A 20,838-nucleotide genomic window follows, 5' to 3' on the forward strand; every position below is an offset into this window, starting at 1 on the left:
TCTGGGCAGCTGCAGTGAGCATTTTGTGTCTCAGTCTGGGAGGGGAGAGATGAAAAGGTGAGAAGTGTGTCAATCTGTTCTTTGGACTTGGATTCCTGGATCTCTGGGCAGTTTCTCTGTAGGGGAACAGTTGAGTGTGATGCTCCTCCAGCTCCAAGCTGCCAGCACAGGGCAGCTGAGCCCAGGACTGATGGGCAGAGCAGCTCTTCTCTCTGCACTAAGGGACTGTCCCTGTGCCCCTCAGAACCCACAAGACTTGACCTGCAGTGCAGTAGAAATGTCAGGGATTTCAAACCTCCACAACCACTCATAAGAGTGGCAGGTGTAAGTGGGTGAACAAATACAGAGAATTCCCTCAGCTCAGTTCCTCATTTGGGCAAATTGCAAACAGCAAAGCTGAGAAGCTCTTGGATGTATCACGAGTACCTTTAATTTGAGATCACCCTGCATTCCAAGTTCCCTCTCCCAGCAGAGCAAGGAGTCCATAAGAGCCCATCACAGAGTTACTGCTTAACATGGTCCCCTCAAGCAGCAAAACCCAGAGCTCAGGGGAGGGAGCTACAGGGAGGTCTGAGTGAGGAGAGAGAGCCTGAGAGTGGGGTGGCTGTGAGACGTGTAATGTTTGGCTGCAGAAGCCTGGTCTAACTCAGCACTGACATTTCCTCCTCAACAGATCAAAATACCCTGGGGAAGGAACAAATGTGCAACAGCAGCTCCCCCACCCAGTTCCTCCTCCTGGCATTCGCAGACAGCAGGGAGCTGCAGCTCCTGCACTTCTGGCTCTTCCTGGCCATCTCCCTGGCTGCCCTCCTGGCCAACGGCCTCATCCTCAGCGCCGTAGCCTGTGACCACCTCCTGCACACCCCCATGGGCTTCTTCCTGCTCAACCTCTCCCTCACAGACCTGGGCTGCATCTGCACCACTGTCCCCAAAGCCATGCACAATTCCCTCTGGGACAGAAGGACCATCTCCTACATGGGATGTGCTGCACAGCTCTTTTTCTTTGCCTTTTTCATGTCAACAGAGTTTTCCCTCCTCACCATCATGTGCTACGACCGCTACGTTGCCATCTGCAAACCCCTGCACTACGGGACCCTCCTGGGCAGCAGAGCTTGTGCCCACATGGCAGCAGCTGCCTGGGCCACTGGGTTTCTCAGTGCTCTTCTGCACACAGCCAATACATTTTCCCTGCCCCTGTGCCAGGGCAATGCCCTGGGCCAGTTCTTCTGTGAACTCCCACACATCCTCAAGCTCTCCTGCTCACACTCAGGCTACCGCAAGGAAATTGACCTTCTTCTGGCTACTGCCATCTCATCACTTGCTTGTTTTGTTTTCATTGTTTTCTCCTATGTGCAGATCTTCAGGGCTGTGCTGAGGATCCCCTCTCAGCAGGGACGGCACAAAGCCTTTTCCACGTGCCTCCCTCACCTCACCGTGGTCTCCGTGTTCCTCAGCACTGCCACATTTGCCTACCTCAAGCCCCCCTCCATCTCCTCCCCATCCCTAGATCTGATTGTGTCAGTTCTGTACTCGGTGGTGCCTCCAGCACTGAACCCCCTCATCTACAGCCTCAGGAACCAGGAGCTCAAGGATGCCATAAGGAAAATTATGACTGGATGTTTTTCAGGAGCAATAAACTTCACCTTTTCTTCTGCAGAACACTCATTGTGGAATACATTTTGGGCCCAGCCTACCTTCTAAAGCTTTTGAGTGGTAGGGGTAGGGGGCTTTACTGTTTTTTCCCTCTGTTCATGTCATTAACACTGAAATTTTATTCTTCATCCCATATATAATTCACACTCTGCCTCTTTTTTTTGTCCCACAAAATATAGAAACCAGCTCTCCTGCTCTCACTCAGGGAAATTGGGCTCACTGTGATTAGTGCCAGTTTATCACTTGGCTGTTTCATTTTCATTGTTTTCTCCTATGTGCAGATCTTCAGGGCTGTGCTGAGGATCCCCTCTCAGCAGGGACGGCACAAAGCCTTTTCCACGTGCCTCCCTCACCTGGCCGTGGTCTCCCTGTTTGTCAGCGCTACAGCATTTTCCAACCTCAAGCCCCCCTCCATTTCCTCCCCATCTCCGGACCTGGTGGTGTCAGTTCTGTACTCGGTGGTGCCTCCAGCACTGAACCCCTTCATCTACAGCCTGAGGAACCAGGAGCTCAAGGATGCCATAAGGAAAATGATGACTGGATGTTTTTTTAAGAAGCAATAAACTGCCTCTTTTCTTCTGCAGAACACTCATTGTGTAACACATTTGGGGCCCAGCCTGCCTTCTAAAGCTTTTGATAGTGTTTGGGGTGGAGGGCTTCTCTGTCTTTTCCCTCTATTCCTGTCATTAACACTGAAATTTTAATCTTCATCCCATATAATTCACTCTCTACCTCTTCTTTTTCACCCACAAAATATAGAAATCAAAAATCATGCTTTGTGTGCATTTAAACAAAATAAAAGTTCGTGCAACAAGGTATTTGTCGAACATCCTCCCTGTTTTAGTTTGTACATGAGGAATCACAATCTCTGAGTGTAAGAAATGACATAAATTCTTTTTTCCTGATCCTTCCTCCAAGACCTCTCTTGAAGCTGGAGGGCATTTCCATGTTTGCAGATGTGGAGGGGAAAAGAGTCCCAGCACTGCCAGGGAGCCCCAGCACTGGGTCTGTTCAGAGCTGCTCTCTTTGCACTCCCACCCTCTCCTTTCCTGTCCGTGCCCAAGGCCTGAGTGCTCTGGCAGCTCAGTCACTGTCCTGCTGTGGGTCAGGCCTGTGAGCACAGGCAGGGACAGGCCCTGGGCACTGCTGGGACAGGGCTGGGCTCCACAACAGCAGTTCCAGCAGCAAAGGGGTTCCCCTCCAGGCACTTCCTCAAGGCTGAGGTCTTTTCCCAACACTGGTATGGAGAAGAAGTCCCTGGATTCCTTTTGTTCCATGAGGCTCCCCAGTGTCACAATGACCTCTTGATTCCATGAAATTCCACTGTGGTCCAGGGTTTCTTTGTTTCCAAGAGCCCCTGCAGTGCCACAATGGCCTCCTGATTCCATGGGTTTCTGCAGTGTCACAATGGCCCCTTTATTTCAGGAGGTTGCCCACTGTCCCTGGGTTCCTTTGGCTCCATGGGGCCCTGGAGCATCCCAGTGGCCTCTTGATTCCATGGCTTTCCCCAGTGTCACAATGGCCCCATAATTCCATGAGGTTCTGCAGTTTCACAGTGGCTCCTTGATTCCATGAGGTTGCACAGCATCATCACAAAGCTGAGCCCATCCTGATGAAAGTTCTGAGGAGGTTGGGAGGAACTGGGACAAAAGGAGAAGATAACTGGGGAAGGAAAGAGGGGCTTGACCAAGAGAGAGGAAAGATTTTGATGAGGTAAAAACAGGTTCAGGGAATGCTGAGGGTGCTGAAACACTGACTACAAACACTCCTGATTGACCTTTATGCACTTTGTAACCTCAAGCCCCAACACCACCCAAAAGTGCTGCTCCTCCCATTGAAAGGAATCCACTGCTCTAATTCCAAGCCAGAAGAAGCCCAAACCCAGAACTCCAGACTCTTATTTGTCCTCTAATGCCCACCCCATTCCCAAACCTCTATTGCCAGTATGAAAAACCAAGCTTTAATCCTAACCCAACCCAAAAAGCTCTTCCCCTAATCATGAACCAGACACTGCCAGCAGAACAACAAACCTCCCAAAGTTCTGCCTAATCCCCACCCTCAGCTCTAAACCCCAAGCCCTGACCATTCAGCACCCCCACAGCCCTTGGGAGCAGGGCAAGGACCTGGAGAGCCCAGAGCAGGCCCAGGGGGTTGGCAGAGGAATGGGAGGTGACCTGGATCTGCTCAGCTCTGCAGTGACCCCCAGGAGAAGGGCCTGGGCTCTGGCAGGGATGTCCTGTGGCACAGGGGCTCAGGATCCAAGTTCAGAAGGCCAAGTGCACATGGCAACAGCCAGAGCTGGTGCAGAGCCATCAGGGAGGGTCTGGAAATGCTGCTGGGAGGGGGTGGGAAAGCAGGAGGGGTGTGTGCAGCCTGCAAGGCCAGAGCAGCAGCAGGGCCAGGGCAGGACAGCCTGCAGGAGAGATGGCCAAGGGCTCTGGCAGGGCTGCAAGGCCCAAAGGCACCCAGGCCTTTGTCCCCTTGCCTCTGGCAGCTGCCTCTGCCACTCAGGCCACCACAACCAACTTTCCTGGCAGGTTCTGCCCTTGGGTTCTGCCTCGCCCCTCCCTCAGGAGCCTGGCAGGGGTTGCCCAGTTTTGGCCTTGGTTGTTCCTCCCCCTCCCATCCCAGTGCCCCCCAAACAGCCCTGAGCCAGCCGGGAGGGACAGGATCTGCTGGGCCAGGGCCTGGGGCTCAGGCCTTGGCCTTTGTGCTCCACAAAACCAAGGCAGGCTTTGCTCAGCATTGCAGGGGCCTGCCCAGAGCCTTTGTCTGCCTGCACTCCTGGCCTCCAAGGAGCTGCTCCAAGGAGTCCCTGGGGAGGCTTTGGCAGTGCCTGCCCTCAGTGGGGCCCAGCAATGCTTCAAGGCACTTGGACTTTGGCTTCTGACTTCTTCAGCAGCTGCTTCAATCTTCTCTCAGCACCTCAGGACCATGGGCTGGGCTGCAAACACACCGTGGGGCTCATTAAAATGCAGAAATCCCTCAGGATCTCTTTGTCTTCCTTTAATTGTCTTCAAGGCAATTTCAAAACAAGTCTTCCAAGTTTGTACTTTTTTTGTTTTAATTCAAGGATGGATATTTTTTAGTTCAGAGAAGAGGTGACAGAGGTGTTCTCCAAGTGATCTTGATGCTGAGTGTCTCCTCAGGAGATCCACACTGACCCTGTATGATCAATTTTGCTCCTCACTCCCCAATCTCACCAGTTCTGACATGGCCCATCTTGGACTGACAGCTGCTGCAGCTCCAAACACACTGTGGGACCCATTAAAACACTGAAAAACAAATTATTTTTCTTTCTTTAATTGTCTTCAAGACATCAACAACTAATTAGAGTTGTTTTGTAGTTTAGCTAAGGAGGAAGATTTTAAAGTGGAAGTCATGAAAAATATATTTTTTGATGAAAGAGAATGATTTACACAGAACCTTGGGATGCAAGAGGATCAGGATGCAAAGGATTTGGACACAAATATAAGGGGGCAAAAGAGATTACTAGCATTTAATTATTGACCAGTTTGACAGTTATCAGGTGATTCAATAGCATGTGCTACAATTTTAACAGTGACTGAATTATAGATTCCCAATAACAACATTCCCACCACAGTCAATTCACACCCACACCCAGGCAGAGATGTGTGGACACATCAAGAGCTGGGTGTGCAAAGGTCCCTCTCCCAAATTCTCCTTGTTGTCAGGGAAACACTCCCCCAAATCCCTTTGTGTTTGCCAACAGACAAGGGTCACAGCTGGAGGAGTGTTTGTTGAGGGGGATCAGAATTGTCCTGGGCATCAGCGAGGGTCTTTGGAGTGTTGGAAACTGGAGGGTTCCTGAGCTGGGAGAGGCTGCCAGAGGTGTCCCACTGAGAGGGAGGTGCTGGGGAGCTGCCAGGGCCTCCCTCAGCCCCGCTGGGTGTGGGCTCCCAAGGTGACTGGCTTTAGTTATCTGCTGAATTTCCATCCTGGTGTCAGGAATGACTGGAGTTTCCAAAATATTTGGGAATTGGATCCAAACTGTTCCATTTGGGCTGTGATTCAGGTAGGGAATGTTCCAAGGTTTTCAGGGGATGACTCCTTATCCTGTGTTCCCCAGCTCTTACACCCATCCAAGTCAGCTGGATGGTTTATTGACAATGTGTCCCGAGGGGCGGCACCTCCGATGCCATAGAAACCCCTGCCCCTGGATTAGGAAACCTTTGGAGTTCAGGAGGTGTTCCAGTGGACCATGACAATGAACAGCAATTTCCCTAAAGCCCAGAGCCCAGCAGAACAAAGGCAGGCCCCATCAGTGTCAGAGCAAAGGTCCCCCATCCCTGTGTCCCTGTGGCCGCTGAGGCGGCAGCGCAGGCCCGAGGCGGTGCCGGGTCCCGGTGCAGCCGGGGCAGAGCGGCGGCTGCGCGAGCGGCAACCCCGGCGGTGAGTGCGGCAGCCCCGTGGGAGCGGCGGCTCCGGGCACAGACGCCGGCGGCAGCCGCTGTGGCTCGTGGAACCGAGTGGCCATTGGGACAATGCAGGGCCTGCTGGAATCCAGGGGCCGGTGGGACACTGGGGAGCCTCTTGGAGCCAAGGGAACCCTGGGATATATTGGAACATCCTGGAATCAAGGAGCCATTGTGACAGTGAGGGGCCTCAAGGAACCAAAGGAATCCTGGAGAGATAGTGGAAACTCAAATCATCAGGGCCATTGTGACACTCCAGAACCTCATGGAACCAAGGCTCCATTGTGACACTGAGGGACCTCATGGAACCAAATGAACCCTGAGAGTTTTTGCAACCTCATGGAATCAAGGGGTCATTTCTGGCAGGATGCTCTGCTCTGATAATACCTAAAAAATGGTCAGAATGCAAACAATGCAAGCTCTCTGTAGTGAGTTCCTGCTGGTGTCAAGGTGATGATTTTAATGTTTAATTATGCTAAACCTTAAATGGTTCCTGAAACTTCAAACACACATCCTGCTTTCTGAAGCAGGATTTGACAGATGAGCTGCTCCCTGGCCTTGAAATACATGTGGCAGTCAAACCCTTGATAACTATAAAAGTCCCATCCAACTGTCATGGGGCAGATTCTTCCACAGACTTCTTTGAAGTGTGTGGAGCTTCTGCCATGAAGCAGGGACAGTTCTTCATGATCACTCCCCAGGGGTTAAGTGAAAGAGAGAGAACTACCCCCTGTCATTGTGGGGTGAGTTACCTCAATGTCTGCTTCAGGATTGTTTCTTTTTGCTGGCTTTGATCTTATACTTTAATAGAATGACTTTGATAGACTGCACTGTCCTATTGTACACTCTAGTACTAGGAGGTTTTTGCTTTAATACTGTGCAGGAAATAATTCTCTTTAAGGTCTTTCATCTATTCAATTGTGTGATCAATTTTCTGTTCATTTGTCACAATAAACAATTCATTTTATAGAAATATTTCTGATTTGCCATCACTAAAACCTGCAGGACAAAGTGATTGAATCACACCTCTATAATTCCTTCGGTTGAAACCAAACTCTGAGCCTGAGATTGGATCCAGCCACAGCCAGGCTCCTCTCTGAGAAGGAATTTAGAAAGCAAGGGGGTCCTTTGTGCACCTCGTAGCTCAACGAGACGGCTTCTGCCATCAACTTTGTCTAAGCCTTCCACCCCCCAGCCCCAAGCCGTGACACATGGGCATGTCTTGTCCATGCAGTGCAAACATGGACTCCTGAGCTGGTCATTTGCTGTCCCTCCTTGGAGGGAAGAACAAGCCCAATGGCCTGGGGTGAGAGGCCAGTGCTGGGAGCGGCGCTGGCTGTGCCAGGGCACTGCTGGGTGCCCCCACCCTGAGCACTCCCCCCCTTGTGCTGGTCACTGCTGGTTTCCTCTGCAGGGCGTTGTGTTGGGCACATCCTGGAGAGCAAAGTGGAAAGCAGATGGAAGCTTTGAGGCCCTGGCCTGAGGAGATGCCCCTGCAGGATGGCAGTGCTGCTGCAGAGGTCAGCTCTGTGCCAGCAGTGCCCGTGGCTGTCCCTGCCTGCAGTCCCTGGACAGTCCTGCAGCAGGACTGGGACCGACTGTCAGAGCACTGAGGCCTCCACCAACACAGGGCTCTGCAGGACAGTGTGGAAGGGAAGGGAGAGGAGGCCAGGCAGGAGAAGGGCTGCTGCTCCCTGGCAGTGCTGCTCTGCTGGGACTCTTTTCTGGCCCAGCTCTGACCAGAGGCACCGACCCTGCAGCTGCAGAGAAGTCAGAGAGGAAAGATGTCAGGCAAACAAGTCAAGGCAGAGTTCTTTATTTGGTTTAAGCACACAGTGAGTACAATTCCCAATTTGTACAGCCTGTGGGCCAGGCTAGAAAGGCAAACACTGAATTGAAAATGGTGTTTATATATAAAAAGATATTTTTATATATATACTTATTGATATAATTACAGATATAAAGATTTTTTAATGTGAACAAATTCTCACAAAAATAACACTCCTATCAGAAGTAAAAAAGAGAGAAGGTATGGTGGGCCTTTAATGAAGTCCATAACAGGATTGGCCTTTAATGAGGTCCATAACATGCAGAAGAAGGAGAGTTCATTGCTTCCGAAAAACACCCACTTATCAGTTTCCTCAAGGCATCCTTGACCTCCTGGTTCCTCAGGCTGTAGATGAGGGGGTTCAGTGCTGGAGGCACCACTGAGTACAGAACTGACAGGGCCAGATCCAGGGATGGTGAGGAGATGGAGGGGGGCTTCAGGTAGGCAAAGAATAAGGTGCTGCTAAACAGAGAGACCACGGTCAGGTGAGGGAGGCACGTGGAAAAGGCTTTGTGCCGTCCCTGCTGAGAGGGGATCCTCAGCACAGCCCTGAAAATCTGCACATAGGAGAAAACAATGAAAACAAAACACCCAAATATTAAACAGGCACTAACCACAATGAGCCCAATTTCTCTGAGGTAGCCTGAGTGTGAGCAGGAGAGCTTGAGGATGTGTGGGATTTCACAGAAGAACTGGCCCAGGGCATTGCCCTGGCACAGGGGCAGGGAAAATGTACTGGCTGTGTGTAATAGACCACTGAGAAACCCAGCGGCCCAGGCAGCTGCTGCCATGTGGGCACAAGCTCTGCTGCCCAGGAGGGTCCCGTAGTGCAGGGGTTTGCAGATGGCAACGTAGCGGTCGTAGCACATGATGGTGAGGAGGGAAAACTCTGTTCCAAGAAAGAAGACAAGCAGAAAGACCTGTGCAGCACATCCCATGTAGGAGATGGTTGTGGTGTTATGGAGGGAATTGTGCATGGCTTTGGGGACAGTGGTGCAGATGCAGCCCAGGTCTGTGAGGGAGAGGTTGAGCAGGAAGAAGCCCATGGGGGTGTGCAGGTGGTGGTCACAGGCTACGGCGCTGAGGATGAGGCCGTTGGCCAGGAGGGCAGCCAGGGAGATGGCCAGGAAGAGCCAGAAGTGCAGGAGCTGCAGCTCCCGCCTGTCTGCAAATGCCAGGAGGAGGAACTGGGCCATGGAGCTGCTGTTGGGCATTTGCTGCTTCTTAGCACAGGGTCTGCTCAGAAAAGGAAGCCACAGGGTAAAGTTTAGACAGACACCTCTGACAATATCACTCCAGATTTCAATACAATTCATTTAAGGATTAAATCAATTTTTTCTCTCTGGCAGAGAAATTTTTTTTTTTTTCTCAATTTTTTCTCTACGTGCTGGCAGAGGGCTGTGTGTGGCAGGAGCTCTTGCCATGTGTTGCCAAGTAGTTCAACGTGTTTCCAGGCCAGCACTGTAGTTGTGCTGGACAGAGCAGGACAGGAGCCCTCCTGCTGAGAAGCCAAGAGCTGGGACAGGAGAGTGCCCACCCCAAGGGAAGGCTCAGCACTGCCCAGGATCCTGTCCAGGCAGAGCTGGGCCTTGCTGGGGGAAGCACCAAACCCAGAAGCGCAGGCCTAGCAGAGAGGGCAGGGTCCCGCAGGGGAGATGTTCTCCAGGCAGAGGCAGCTCCTTGCCCAGCACACAGTGCCCAGCAGAGCTGTAGGGAAGGGCCCCCAGAGCTGCCTGAACACCCCCTCCCCCAGGCCTTGGGGGCACTTGCCCCCCACTCCCTGCCCAGGGCTCTGCTGCCTGGAGCTGTCCCTGCCAGCAGCTGCTTCCCTGGGCACAGGGCTGGGCCCTGGCAGTACTGCCAGAGCCCATCCCAGCCCTGGGGGCTCAGCTCTGCCCTGCAGAGCCCTCCCAGCAGCACAGGGCACTGCTCAGGGGCATCTCTGGCTGGGCAGGCTCTGATGGCAATGTCAGAACAACCCTGAGGAGGCTGGAAAAGTGACACTGATGCTGATTGTAAGACAGTTTCGATGTCTGATACTCTCAGGTTCAATCCCCTCTAATCTTAACAGAGTTCAAGTTCAAGTGTCTCCTCCTGTGCTCAGAGATTGATTTCTCTGTCACAGTCAGCACCCAGACAATCCAGAGTATAACACTGAAAGAACTGGTTCATTCTCTTTAAGGTACCCCCTGTCTGTCTGTGCCTCTTGCAAATACCTTCTGGGAAATTTCCAGCTTTGATCTGGAGCTGTGACCAGCCCTCATCCCTGCAGCACACTTTGGAGATCAGAAGGACTCTGCCCTGCTCTGCCCTCCCAGGAGTTGTTCCTTCCCCACAGCCCTTCTCCCCCAGCCCCATGGCAGCTCCTTGGCCGGGCTGAGAGCTGACCCTGGCAGGCAGCAGAGTCCCTGCCCCAGCACACAGAGCCCTGGGGGCAGGACCCTGCTCTGCCCCACAGCCCTGGGCACCCCTGGCTGCACCCCCACCTTCCCACCCCACAGCCAGCCCTGGCACAGGGAACCTTCTGGCCCTGGGCCTCTGAGGGGGCAGCAGCAAGTCCTGCTCTGCAGCAGCTTCTCCTGCTGCACCCCAGCAAATCCAGCAGAGCCATCCTGACAGCTCCTGCCACTGCTGCCATTTGGCAGCTGGGAGAGGCACTTGCAGGAACTCACCTGCACTGCTCTGCAGCCACAGCCTGACCGTGGCAAAGGGCTGTCAAGGTTCCTGCCCTGAGCAGCTCTGCCCTGTCCTCCCACCCCAGGATCCCTTGAACCTCCTGCTCACTTCTCCTCTCTGCCCTTGCTGCCTGCAACTCCTGCCCTGCTCTGCCATATGGCCACTTCCCCTGCACTGCAGCAACTGGGAGAGTCCTGCTGAAAGATCCTGGAAGCTGTGGGATGTGCCAGCTTTAGGAGATCCCTCCAGGAAGGCAAGCTGAACTTTCCTACAGCCAGAGAATTCTTCATTTAAATCCTGGGAAGGTTTCTCCAATAGTCAGAGCTCAGTCACCTCCCAGCCCAGGTTGCCTCTCATCTCTCTGCCTTCTCTCCTGTGCCCTGGGTGCTGCAGGCAGTGCCCTCAGCCCTGCTGGGCTGTGCAGAGGAGCTGCTCACCAGCAGAGCTGTCTCTTTGAAGCTCTTCTTGCTTGCCAGGAGCTCCCTGTGTGCCAGGAGCCCGGCCCAGCTCAGCAGCACAGCAGCAGCCCCAGGCATTTCATGACCCTCAGGGGACTTTGAGATTGTTTACATGAGACTCAGTCCCTGAGAGGAAGTTCAAACAACTTCTCAAGAAGTCAAAATGAGATTGAAACACTAAAGATTCTTGTAGTGCTAATGAGTGTCATTAAAGGAACACAACTGAGACCGTGTCCCCAGGTTCCAGTTGGAGCAGAAAAGTGCAGACAGTGATGACAAGGGTGGACAAGCAAGGGAAAGGTGGCTCTGATGCTGAATAAACCTTGACTTATTTTCTTAAGCCAAAGGATCAAGCCCTGACCCCCAGCCCCTGGGAAGGCAGATCCTGTCCCTGCCTCATTCCTCAGGGCTCTTCCTGGGCACTGGGATGTGGGATGTGCAATGCCAAGGGCAGGCCCATGGGGTGGCACCTGCCAGGCTGCTGAGCAGGGACAAGGAGGCCATGAGGCCCCAGGGCTGCAAGGGCCACTTGTCTCCTCCTGGCATCAGGGTCATAGACAGCAGCCATGGCCAAAGGCCTGCAGAAGGTGGCTCTGTCAGGGCCTTTCAGCTTCTCCCCATCCCTGTCTCCTCTCCAGCCCAGGCTGTCCTACAGTGTCCATGCCCTGCCCCTTTCCCTGCAGGCTGTCGTCATCCCCCCGGCTGCCCCACCTGGCTGGCACCTTCCTGCACTGACATCTCTGCGTCCTCCCTGGCTCTTCCTGCACACACAAAGCCTTGGGCTCATCCAGACTCCTTCTTTGTGACATATTGCACCACAACAGTGACCTTGGGGGGAATTTTCTGACTTCTTGTCACCAGTCTAGGCCACCCCAGCTGCCCTTGTGGCACCAGTTCTTTCTTAGGCTGTTTTCTGACAGGAAGAAAAGCTCCACCAGCTCTGACACCCCCCTTCCAGACCTCTCAGGCTACTCCTCTACTGTCCTCAATCTTCACACCACTGACCCCTGAGTCCTCAGCCTCTATATATGGGTCATGTGCTTGAGGCCCCAAATTCCTTCCTGAGGGATCTCTGGGACCTCTCCATGGTTTTGGAAGGTGACAATAGCGTGCTCTTATCCCAGGAAACACAGAGGGACACTTTTTTCCAAGGGTTGTCTTGGCAGAATGAGGCACAATCTCTTTAAACTTTCAGGGACAAGGGAGCTCTGAGCTCTGGGTACGGAGGGAGGTCCAAGTGCCAACCACTGGAGTGGGAGCTACAAATCATCAGGTCTGGTGTTCTTTGGAGGGCCAGACACTGGTGAGACAGCTGTGTGTGTGTGCACATGGAAGGACTTGAAGGGCACATTAAACTGTCTCAAAACACTGTCAAAGCAGGAAAATCCCATAGGGCACCACAACACACAAGCACTGGTGGCAAACAGGAAGGCCTTTAATTCCAAGGCCTAAAGGGAGGTGAAGCTTTGGAAGTAGCCCCCAGGACAGAATTGCACTGTGCAGAGTGTGGGAAAGAGCAGACAGCCCCAACAGGAAGCCAGGGCTGGTAAGGCAGGTCTGGGGAACCCATCCAGACAAAGATTCCCACCTGCAGACTGGAAGCACACTGGGAAAACTCCCACCATGGCAAGCTGTGGGAAAGGAAGCAAGTCCTTGTCCACGTGCCAGCTCAAGCTGTGGGAACAGCATCTACCCCCCTGAATACCTGGGGCTTGGGCTGTGTAAAAGTGATAGCCCAGAAGCACAACTTGAGGACCCTCCACCGAGCAGAGCAGGGTGAAGAAGGACCGGTGGGAGCCTCAGGGATCTCCATGGTGTGATACATTTACTTCATCTCTGTCTCTCTCTCACTGGCTTCCCACCACCCCCTTCTTCTCTCTCTTTCCATTTCTTTCTCTGTCTCTACCTCCTCTTTACTGTTAAATCAAAGCTGGACTGCTGACTTTGGCACATGGTCTCCTTTGCAGCTGAATTTGGGCAGAGGTGTCTCTTACTAATGGGAACCTGACAGTATCCATGAGGTTTTACAGTGTGGGAATGGCCACTGGATTCCATGAGGTTCCACAGAGTCACAGGGTCCATTTGGCTTCGTAAGGCTCTGTAGTGTGATAATGGACCCTTGATTCCATGGGTTTGCAAAATGTCTCAGGACTCCTTTGGTTCTAGGAGGCCCCACATATCACAGTGGCCCCTTGGTTCCATGAGATTCCACAGTGTCCCAGGAATCCTTTGGTTCCATGAGGCCCTGCAGTGTCACAGTGGCCTGGTAATTCCATGTGGTTCCACATTGTCCCAGGGTTCCTTTGGCTGAATGAGGTTCTTCAGTGTCACAGTGGCCCCTTGATTCCATCGTTCCACAGTGTCCCAGGGTCCATTTAGCTCTATAAGGCTCTGCAGGATGACAATGGTCCCTTGATTCCACAAGGTCCTGAAATGTCTCAGGGTTCCTTTGGTTCCATGAAGCCCCGCATGTCACAAAGTCCCCTTGACTCCATCAGGTTCCAGAGTGTCACAATGGTCACTTAGGGTCAATAATGCCCTGCAGTGTAAGAATATCTCCTTGATTCCATGACATTCCACAGTGCCAATATGGGCCCTTGATTTCTTGAGGTCCACAGTGTCCCGGGGTCCCTTTCTCTCCATGATGCTCTGCAGTGTCACAGTGGTCCCTTGATTCCATGAGGGTCTGAAAAGTCCCAGGGTTCCTTTGGTTCCATGAGGCCCTGCAGTGTCACAGTGGCCTTTGAGTCCCCGAGGTTCCTCAGTATCACAATGGCCTCTTGATTCTATGAAGTCCCAAAATGTCTCAGGGCAACCTTGGTTCCATGAGGCCCTTCATGGCACAATGCTCCCTTGATTCCATGAGATTCCACAGTGTCCCAGGGTTCCTTTGGCTCCAGAAGGCCCTACAATGTCACAATGGCCCCTTTACTCCAGGAGGTTCCACAGTGTCCTTGCTGGAACACACAGGGCTGTAATGTTGTCACCCCTGCAGAGCTGCCTCCAGCTCTGGGCTCCAGCACAGGAAGGACATGGACCTGTTGGAGCGAGTGCAGAGGGGAGCAGCAAGAGGATCAGAGGGATGGAGCAGCTCTGCTGTGAGGAAAGGCTGAGAGAATTGGGATTGTTCAGCCTGGAGAAGAGAAGGTTTTGGGGTGACCTGATTGTGGCCTTGCAGTGCCTGAAAGGAGCCAACAGGAAAGATGGAGAGAGACTTTGGACAAGGGCCTGGAGTGACAGGACAAGGGGCAGTGGCTTCACATGCATAGAGGGGAGGGTTGGAGGAGAGAGAAGGAAGGAAATCTTGAGTCTGAGAGTGCTGAGATGCTCTTTAAGGCCCCTCCCAAGCCAAAGCATTCCATGATTGTGGGACTGGTGGGTGAGGTGGTGGTCGGAGCCATCTGGGGCACAGGGACCCAAAATGAGGGAGTTTTCCATTGTGGGGGAAGGAAGGAGGGGGCAGCAGAACTGACCCCTTGGACACCTGGCAGGCAGGCTTTGGCTGGAAGCTGGTGATGGGGAGCTGAGTGAAGCCCCCAATATCCGGGAGGAAATGGTCAGTGACCTGCTCTGCAGAGGGATCTGGACAGGCTGGATCAATAAGGCCACGTGTCGGGTCCTGCACTTGGGTCCCAACAACCCCCTGGAATGCTCCAGGCTGAGGGCAGAGGGGTTGGAGAGCTGCTCAGCAGGAAGGGACTTGGGGGTGCTGCTTGACAGGGGCTGGATATGAGGCAGAGTGTGCCCAGGGGGGCAAGAAGGCCAAGGGCATGGTGGCCTTTGTGGAGAAGAGTGTGGCCAGCAGGAGCAGAGAACTGATTGCCCCTCTGTGCTGGGCACTGGGGAGGCCCCACCTGGAGTGCTGTGTCCAGTTGTGGCCCCTCAGTGCCAAAAGGCCCTTGAGGGGCTGGAGCGTGTCCAGAGAAGGGAACGGAGCTGGGGAAGGCTCTGGAAAACATGTCTGCTGAGGGACGGCTGAGGGAACTGGGCTTGTTGAGTCTGGAGAAGGGGAGGCTCAGGGGGGGACCTCATTGCTCTCTACAGTGACCTGAAAGGAGGTTTTAGTGGGGTGGAGGTCAGTCTCTTCTGCCAAGGCTATAGTGAAAGGTTGTGAGGGAATGACCTTAAATTGCTTTGGGTAAGGTTCATATTAGATATGAAAAAACCCTTTTTCACTGAGTGTTCAGGCATTGGAACAAGTAGCCCAGGGAGGTGGTGCAGTCTCTGGAAGTGTTCAGGTGTGTGGTGGGTTGACCTTGGCTGGACACCAGGTGCCCTCCCAGCCACTCTATCACTCCCCTTCCCAGCGGGACAGAGGAGAGAGTAAGGTGGAAAAAAACCCCAACTCGTGGGTTGGGATAAGGCAGGTTATTTAAAGCAAAAGACAGCAGGGTTTGTTCTCTGCTTGCCATGAGCAGCCATGGTCGGCCACTCCCGAGGAGCAGGGCTTGGGTCCGCGGGACGGTTCCTCAGCAGGCAGCCATCAGACAATGAATGCCCCCCTCCTGCTCCCTGCCTCAGCTTTTAGAGCTGAGCTGACCTCCCATGGGCTGCAATGTCCCTTGGCTCAGTTGGGCTCAGCTGGCCTACTTGGGTCCCCTGCCAGGCTCTTGCCCTCAGCTAAGGAAGGAATGTCCCAGTGTTGGTGCTGTGCTCAGCAGTGGCCAAAACACTGGGGTGTTCTCAACCCCCTTCCAGCTGCCAATGCCAAGCCCAGCCCTGGGAGGGCTGCTGTGGGGAACTGAACTGCAGCTCAGCCAGACCCAACCCAAATATCTATGGCACATATTCTATAGCATCCATCCTTAGGTGTTGTATGAGAGATCTATAAGATACTGTATCAAAAATAGCGTAGCCAGCAGGAGCAGGGAAGTGATCCTTCCCCTGTACTCTGCGTTGGTGAGGCCACACCTTGAGTATTGTGTTCAGTTCTGGGCCCCTCAGTTCAGAAAGGATATTGAGGTGCTGGAGCGGGTCCAGAGAAGAGCAACAAGGCTGGTGAAGGGACTGGAGCATAAGTCCTATGGGGAGAGGCTGAGGGAGCTGGGGTTGTTTAGCCTGGAGAAGAGGAGGCTCAGAGGTGACCTCATCACCGTCTATAACTACCTGAAGGGAAGTTCTAGCCAGGTGGGGGTTGGTCTCTTCTCTCAGGCATCAGCAATAGGACAAGGGGGCACGGGCTTAAGCTCCGCCAGGGGAAATTTAAGTTGGATATCAGGAGAAAATTCTTTACAGAGAGAGTAATCAGGCATTGGAATGGGCTACCCAGAGAGGTGGTGGATTCACCATCCCTGGAGATTTTTAAACGCAGATTGGACGTGGCACTGAGTGCCATGATCTAGTAAATGGACTGGATTTGGACCAAGGGTTGGACTCGATGATCTCGGAGGTCTTTTCCAACCCAATCGATTCTATGATTCTATGATTCTATGATACTACACATAATAAGCAATAATAAGGCAAGTGTCCTCCTTAGGGACACCCTCCCCCAACCTACTGCCTGGATTTGTTCCCTGGGGGTCTCTGCAGCAGCAAGCACAGCCCCACACTGACTGCTCTGGGCTGTGCAGGCATTTGTGGTTCTGCCTGTCTCACACACCCCCCCAACCTTGGGATGGACCTGGATGTCACTGGATGTGATGTCATAGGGGAGTTGTGATGTCATATGATGGATGTGATGTCATAGAGAAGATTGGATGCCACAGGAAGGATGTGATGTCACAAGGGTGATGTGATGTCAGAGGGGAGGACGTGATGTCACAGGGATGGTATGATATCATAGGAGAGATGTGATGTCATATGATGGATGTTACGCCATAGGGGAGATGTTATGTCACAAGAAAGATGTGATGTCACAGGCAAGCACGGGATGTCACAGGGATGATATGATATCACAGGAGAGATGTGATGTCACAGAAAGTATGTGATGTCATAGGAGAGCTGTGATGTCATGGGAAGGAGAGATGTCATAGGGGAGATGTGATGTCACAGGGATGATGTGATGTCACAGAGATAATATGATATCACAGGAGAGATGTGCTGTCATATGATGGATGTGATGTCATAGAGATGTGATGTCACAGGAAGGATGTGATGTCATAGGGGACATTTGACGTCATAGGAGAGATGTTACGTAACAGGGACGAAGGTATGTCACAGGGGAGGACGTGATGTCACAGGGATGATATGATATCACAGGAGAGATGTGCTGTCATATGATGGATGTGATGTCACAGGGGAGCTTGATGCCATGGAGAGGTGTGATGTCATACAGGAGATGTGATGTCACAGGGGAGGGCATGACGTCACGTGGATGATATGATATCACAGGAGAGGTGTGATGTCACAGAAAAGATGTGATATCATAGAGGATCCTTGATGTCACAGGAGGGCTGTGTTGTCAGAGGGGAAGACGGGATGTCACAAGGGAGCTGTGATATCACATGATGGATAAGAGATCATTGGGGACATGTGATGTCACAGGACAGGTGTGATGTCATAGGGGAGTTGTGATGTCAAGGGGAGGATGTGATGTCACGGGGATGATATGCGATCACAGGAGAGCTTTGATGTCATATGATGGATGTGACATCATAGGGGAGATGTGATGTCAAAGGAAGGATGTGATGTCACGGGTTATATGATAACACAGGAGAGTTGTGATGTCATATGATGGTTGTGACATCAGCTGTGATGTCACAGGGAGCTGCGATGTCATGGGGAGATGTGATGTCACAGGGACAATGTGATGTCACAGGGGAGAATATGACGTAGAGTAGATGTGATGTCACAGGAAGGACATAATGTCACGGGGGAGCTGTGAGGTCAGAGAGGCTGTAATGTCACAGGGCAGGTGTGATGTCACAGGGATGATATAATATCATAGGGGAGATGTGATGTCACAGAGGTATATGATGTCATAGAGGTGCTGTGATGTCATTGGGAGATGTGATGTAATAGAGGAGATATGACATCACAGGGAGGTTACTGGGCCATACTGAGGGTTACTGGGTGCTCACTGGAGGATCACTGGGCCATCCTGGGGGGCAGTGGAAGGTCACTGGGACACACTGGCTGGTCACTGAAGGGGTCACTGGAAAGTCACTGGGCTATACTGGGGTCTAGGGATCCCCTTACCCGGATGTGGTACATTTCCCCCCCCCGGATTTAGGGGGGCATCCGTAGGACCCCTCCCCTTGGGGCTGGGGGACCCCCTGGACCCACTGCTGGGCTTTAGGGAGCCCCCAATCCCCCTCAGAGACCCTCAAAACCGTCTAAGACCCCGTAAACCCCCTAGAGACCCCAAAACTGCCTAAAAGGTCCCGCCAGCACCCCTAAACCTCCTCAGAGACCCCCAAAGCCCACCTGGCACCCCCCAAATCTCCTCAGAAACCAAAACCCCCTCAGAGACCCCCAAACCCCTTCAGGAACCTTCAACCACCCCCTGAGTCCCCTCAGGACACCGAACTCCCTCAGGGACCCCTCAAAACCTCCTCGGTTATCCCCGAACCCCCCCGCTAAACCCTCCCGATCCCCCCGGGGGGACTCACAGCACTCAGAGCGAACCGCAGGCCCCGCCGCCAGCACCGATTCCCGGCTGCGCGCGCACCGCGTTCCGAGAACGCCGCCGCAGCCAATCAGCGCGCGGCCACGCCCCCGCAGCCCCGCCCCCGCCCCTGCCGCGTTGGCTGCCGGGAATCGGTGATGGCGGCGGGTCGGTCGGTGAGCTCTGAGTGCAGGCGGGGGGTGCGGGAGAGCGGGGTCTGGGGATCCCCTCGGGGGCTGCGGGGAGCGCGGCTGGGGGTGGAAAGGCTGGAGGGCTCGGGAGGGTTTGGCGCGAGGGGTTCGGAGGTTCCCGAGGGTCAGAGCTCAGGGCCTTGGAACCCTCTCGGGGGTCGCGGGGCCCGGAGGCCTCCCGAGAACCCGGAAAGGTGATTCGATTCCTGAGAAAGTCCCTCGGAAAAAAAAATTCGAAACCACCCAACCAAAAAAAGAACTCTAAAAAAAGGAAAAGTGAGAAAAAGGTGAAGGAAAAACTGCAAGGGCCAGGATGATTTTATTGCTTTCCTTCAGTTTTTCCTTGGTCTCCTCCTTCTCAGAATCTTTGCTCCCTTCCTTTACAGAAAGCTCTTCTGCTGTTCTGTGGTTTTGTGGTCCCTTAGGGGCTTTTAGAGGTCTCTGAGGAGGTTTTGGGGGGTCTCTGAGGAGCTTCGGTGCCGTGAAGGGACTTAGGGGGGAGGTTAAAGGTCCCTGAAGGGGTTTGGGAATCCCTGAGGAAGTTTTGGAGTTTCCAAGGGAATTGGGAGGTCCTTAGGGGCTTTGGGGGGGGGTGTCTTTGAAGCAGTTTTGTGGGTTTCTAGGGGAATTTCGGGAGTCCAAGACAGTTTTGAGGGTCCCTGAGGAGGTTTTTGAGGTCTCTGAAAGGGCTTGGGGGTCCCAGGTGGGTTTTGCAGGTCACTGAGAGGGTTTAGGGGGTCCTGGGGGTGGATGAGGTCTCTGAGGGGATTTGGGATTTGAGGAGGTTTTGATGGGTGCAGAGGTGGATTTCTGAGGGGGTTTCTGGGGTTTCGCCTGGATTTTGGGGGGTCTCCATGTCAGTTCTGTCTGGCCATGGCCAACTAAAACTCCTATGAGGCCATTTCCCATCCCACCACAACACCTCTGCCAGCCCAGTGGACCAACCTCAGGGAAAGGGGATCCCAATTCCCCCCTCGAACCCCAGAGACCCCCAAAACTCAGCACACCGAGACCCCAAAGGAAGGGGGACCTGGGTGTCCCCTAGAGCCCAGCAGTGGGGTTCAGGGGATCTCCCAGCCCTCAGGGGAGGGGTCCTGGGGGTACCCCCAAAAGTCCAGGGGGGAGATGTAGCAGAACCGACTAAGGGGATCCCAGTGCCCCCAGTATATCCCAGTGACCTCCCAGTGACCCTCAGTATGGCCCAGTAACCCCCTCAGTATGGCCAGTGTGTCCCAGTGACCTCCCACTGCCCCCCAGGATGGCCCAGTGATCCTACAGTGAGCACCCAGTAACCCCCTAGCATGGCCCAGTAACTTCTGAGTGTCTCCCTGTGTGTCCTGGTAATCCCCCAGTAACTCCCCAGTCCCTCCCAGTGCCCCCTGGTTCCCCCCAGTGTGTCCCAGTATCCCCCAGTAATCACCCAGTACCCCACAAAGCCCCCCAGTTTTCCCCAATGTGTCCCCAGATGCCCTTGACCTTTCTGTGACTGTGGGTAGGGGAGGTGGTTGTGGTCAGAGGGTCCAGGGGGGGCTCCTGGGGTGAGATGGAGGGTTGGGGACATCAGGGATGGGGTTTGGGGACAGTGGGGAGGGGTTTGAGAACAGTGGAATTGGGGGTGTCCAGGGGGGAATTGGGGCCTGGGGACATTGGAGACACCAAGGGGGTCTCGGGGTGTCAAAGGGGGAACTGGGGACACCAAGAAGGTCTCGGGGACACTGGGGGGGGGGGCTCAGGACTCACCTGCTCTTGGTGCAGCCCCTCCTCTCCCCCACAGGCCTTTTTAAACCCCCCAAAATGTCCCTTAACCTCCATTTTTCCTTTAATCTCCTCCCTCCCAGATCCCTTTGATGCCCCAATGCCCCCAAAACCCTTTTTAACTCCCCCAAATACACCTAAAGACTCCAAACCCCCCCAAATCCCCATCCAACATCCCCCAGATCCCTTCAAATCTCCCCCAGCCCCCCCCTCAGACCCCCCTCAAAGAGGGATCACCCGGCACCCTAGGACAGGAACACAGTGGGCTGTACTGGGGGCACTGGGCTGTACTGGG

General features: G+C 53.6%; 2 protein-coding genes across 2 annotated transcripts; one reads left to right on the forward strand and one right to left on the reverse strand.

Annotated features, from left to right (window-relative positions):
• The first annotated feature begins 699 nt into the window (after positions 1–699).
• LOC120324992 (olfactory receptor 14J1-like) lies at positions 700–1,701 on the forward strand. The gene has a single exon (XM_039390006.1). It carries the CDS (start codon positions 700–702, stop codon positions 1,699–1,701), a length of 1,002 nt encoding a protein of 333 aa, XP_039245940.1.
• A 6,458-nt stretch (positions 1,702–8,159) lies between these two features.
• On the reverse strand, positions 8,160–9,646 carry LOC113991732 (olfactory receptor 14J1-like). The gene has a single exon (XM_027728276.2). It carries the CDS (start codon positions 9,231–9,233, stop codon positions 8,160–8,162), a length of 1,074 nt encoding a protein of 357 aa, XP_027584077.2. The 5' UTR covers positions 9,234–9,646.
• Positions 9,647–20,838: the final 11,192 nt, after the last annotated feature.

The sequence above is a fragment of the Pipra filicauda genome, unplaced genomic scaffold (genome assembly GCF_003945595.2).
Source record: "Pipra filicauda isolate LSUMZ 115617 unplaced genomic scaffold, ASM394559v2 scaffold792_size85764_pilon, whole genome shotgun sequence".
NCBI lineage: Eukaryota > Metazoa > Chordata > Aves > Passeriformes > Pipridae > Pipra > Pipra filicauda.

Excerpts from the sequence above, each read along its gene's own strand:
- LOC113991732 (XM_027728276.2), bottom strand. The coding sequence starts at position 9,233 with ATGAATTGTATTGAAATCTGGAGTGATATTGTCAGAGGTGTCTGTCTA.
- LOC120324992 (XM_039390006.1), top strand. The coding sequence starts at position 700 with ATGTGCAACAGCAGCTCCCCCACCCAGTTCCTCCTCCTGGCATTCGCA.